At 40.2% G+C, this 2,129-nt stretch overlaps 1 protein-coding gene across 1 annotated transcript in view; it reads right to left on the bottom strand.

The window, feature by feature from the left end:
- The window catches only part of LOC116074577 (olfactory receptor 14J1-like), a 9,776-nt gene continuing 7,647 nt past the window's right edge, over positions 1–2,129 (bottom strand). Inside the window, exon 2 of the mRNA XM_031347238.1 lies at positions 1–326. Within this exon, the coding sequence (XP_031203098.1) occupies positions 165–326 (162 nt within the window). The 3' untranslated portion in view covers positions 1–164. The remainder of the gene's footprint in view (positions 327–2,129) is intronic.

The following is a 2,129-nucleotide window of genomic DNA, read 5'->3' as shown; positions in this document are numbered from 1 at the left end:
TCTTATTCTTAACATTACATATCTAACATATTCAGTATACTACAAACATTTTTTGTGTCCAATGTTAGCAGGCACTAAAAACAGCACAAACATAATTTTTCCTGACAAGTTCTTCACTTAACAGTAACTTCCTTACAGCTCCCTTCAAGGACTCATTTCTCAGACTACAGATAACAGCGGGGAGGGTTGGGGGTAGTACTGTGTAAAAGATAGAGCATGAGGTTTAAAGCAGTTGGTGAGTCTGAGGTTGGCTTTAGATAGGCACAAATGCCTGTTGAAAGAAAAAATGAAACAACGAAGAGATGGGGCAGGCAGGTGGAGAAGACCTTAGATCGGCCTTCAGCAGAAGGCATCCTGAGAACTGGAGAGAATGTCTGGCCATAGGAGAAGGCAATTCCCATAAAGCAGGCAAAGGCCATTACATATATGAAAATAGACACTTCCAGTACTCCAAAGTAATCATTAGAGCAGGAGATCTTGAGCAACTGGGAGATATCACAGAAGAACTGGTGAATTATTTTGTCCCCACAGAATCTGATAGACATAGTACTTGCTGTGCATATAGTTCCTGAGATGCCTCCACTTAGCCACACAGCAGCCATAGCCCAAGTGCACTTTCTCAGACTCATGATGACTTCATAGTGCAGTGGGAGGCAGACGGCCACATAGCAATCATAAGACATCACTGTGAGAAAGGCCAGCTCACTCCAGGCCAAAGCTCTGAAGAAACATTTTCTGCAAAGTAGCCAGGCACAAAATTAACACATAAAGATTAGTAGGCTGTATACAAAAGAAAAATGGACTAAGACAGAATATACTATATTATGATTATGATTATTGCTTTCCCAATGCCTCCAAGTTCCTTCTCACTTCCCCCTCCAATCCAGTTCCACAATCATTCTCTCATTGGATCAAAACACCAGGCATCTAAATAATAATAAAATATAACAGAACACAAAACCAAAAAAAATTGGAACAGAACATACACACATACATACACACACATACACACATACATGCACACAGTAAAATGCAGACATACACGTGTTCACATACCGCACCAAGTAATTCCATAGAGAAATCAAAACCAGAAGCCAAAATATATGTGCAAAAGTCCTATGAGGTTAAGAAAAATGCTGTGACAAAAGATGAGACATACAACATCCAAAGATGCAATTGTGGTTTCTTTTCTAACTTATTAATTAATATATTCAATTTACATCCAAATAGAAGTCCCCCTCTCTCCTCTATTTCCAGTCCCATCCTCCAGCTCCCCTTTGTCTATTACATCCTCCTCTTATCTTCAGGAAAAGTGAAATCCTCCTGTGATACCCTCTTTACCACACCAGGTCGCCTCAGGACTAAGTGCATCCTTTCCTATTGAGGCCAGACAAGGCAGCCCAGATAGGGAAGTGGAATGTAAAGGCAGCCAACAGAGTCTGAGTCAGAGACAGCCCCTGATCCAGTTGTTATGGGACTGCTATGAAGACCAAGTTACATCTATATAGGGGGCAGAGGTTCAGTCTATGGATACTGTTTGGTTGTTGGTACAGATTCTTTGAGCGTCCACAGGCCCAGGTTAGTTGGCTTTGTAGGTCTTTTGTAGCATCTTTGACACCTCTGCCTCCCTCAATCCTTCTCTTGAGTCTTCCACAAGAGTCCATGAGCACTGCCAAATGTTTGTCTGTGGGTCTCTATATCTGCTTCTATCAGATGCTAGATGAAGATTCTCACATGACAGTAATGCTAGGCTCCTACCTGCAAGTATAGCTGAGTATATCATTAACAGTGTCAGTGTGGGTTTTTTTGTTTGTTTGTTTGTTTGATATTTTTTGTTTGCTTGTGTTTGTTTGTTTTTGTTTGTTTGTTTTTAATGTGAGACTCTGCTAGGGAAAATTAATTTTACATATGCTTCTAAAAGGAAACTGGAAAAAGCATACACCAGCAATTTGACAGCACATCTTAAGGTGCTAGAACAAAAAGAAGCAAATTCACCCAAGAGGAGTCAAAGGCAGGAAATAAACTCAGGGCTGAAATCAACTAAATAGAAACAAAAAAAAAAACTATCCAAAGAATCAACCAAACCAGGAGCTGGTTCTTTGAGAAAGTCAACAAAATAGATAAACCCT

Source organism: Mastomys coucha, unplaced genomic scaffold (genome assembly GCF_008632895.1).
Source record: "Mastomys coucha isolate ucsf_1 unplaced genomic scaffold, UCSF_Mcou_1 pScaffold3, whole genome shotgun sequence".
Taxonomy (NCBI): domain Eukaryota; kingdom Metazoa; phylum Chordata; class Mammalia; order Rodentia; family Muridae; genus Mastomys; species Mastomys coucha.
This window is presented reverse-complemented; position numbering and strand designations above follow the sequence as displayed.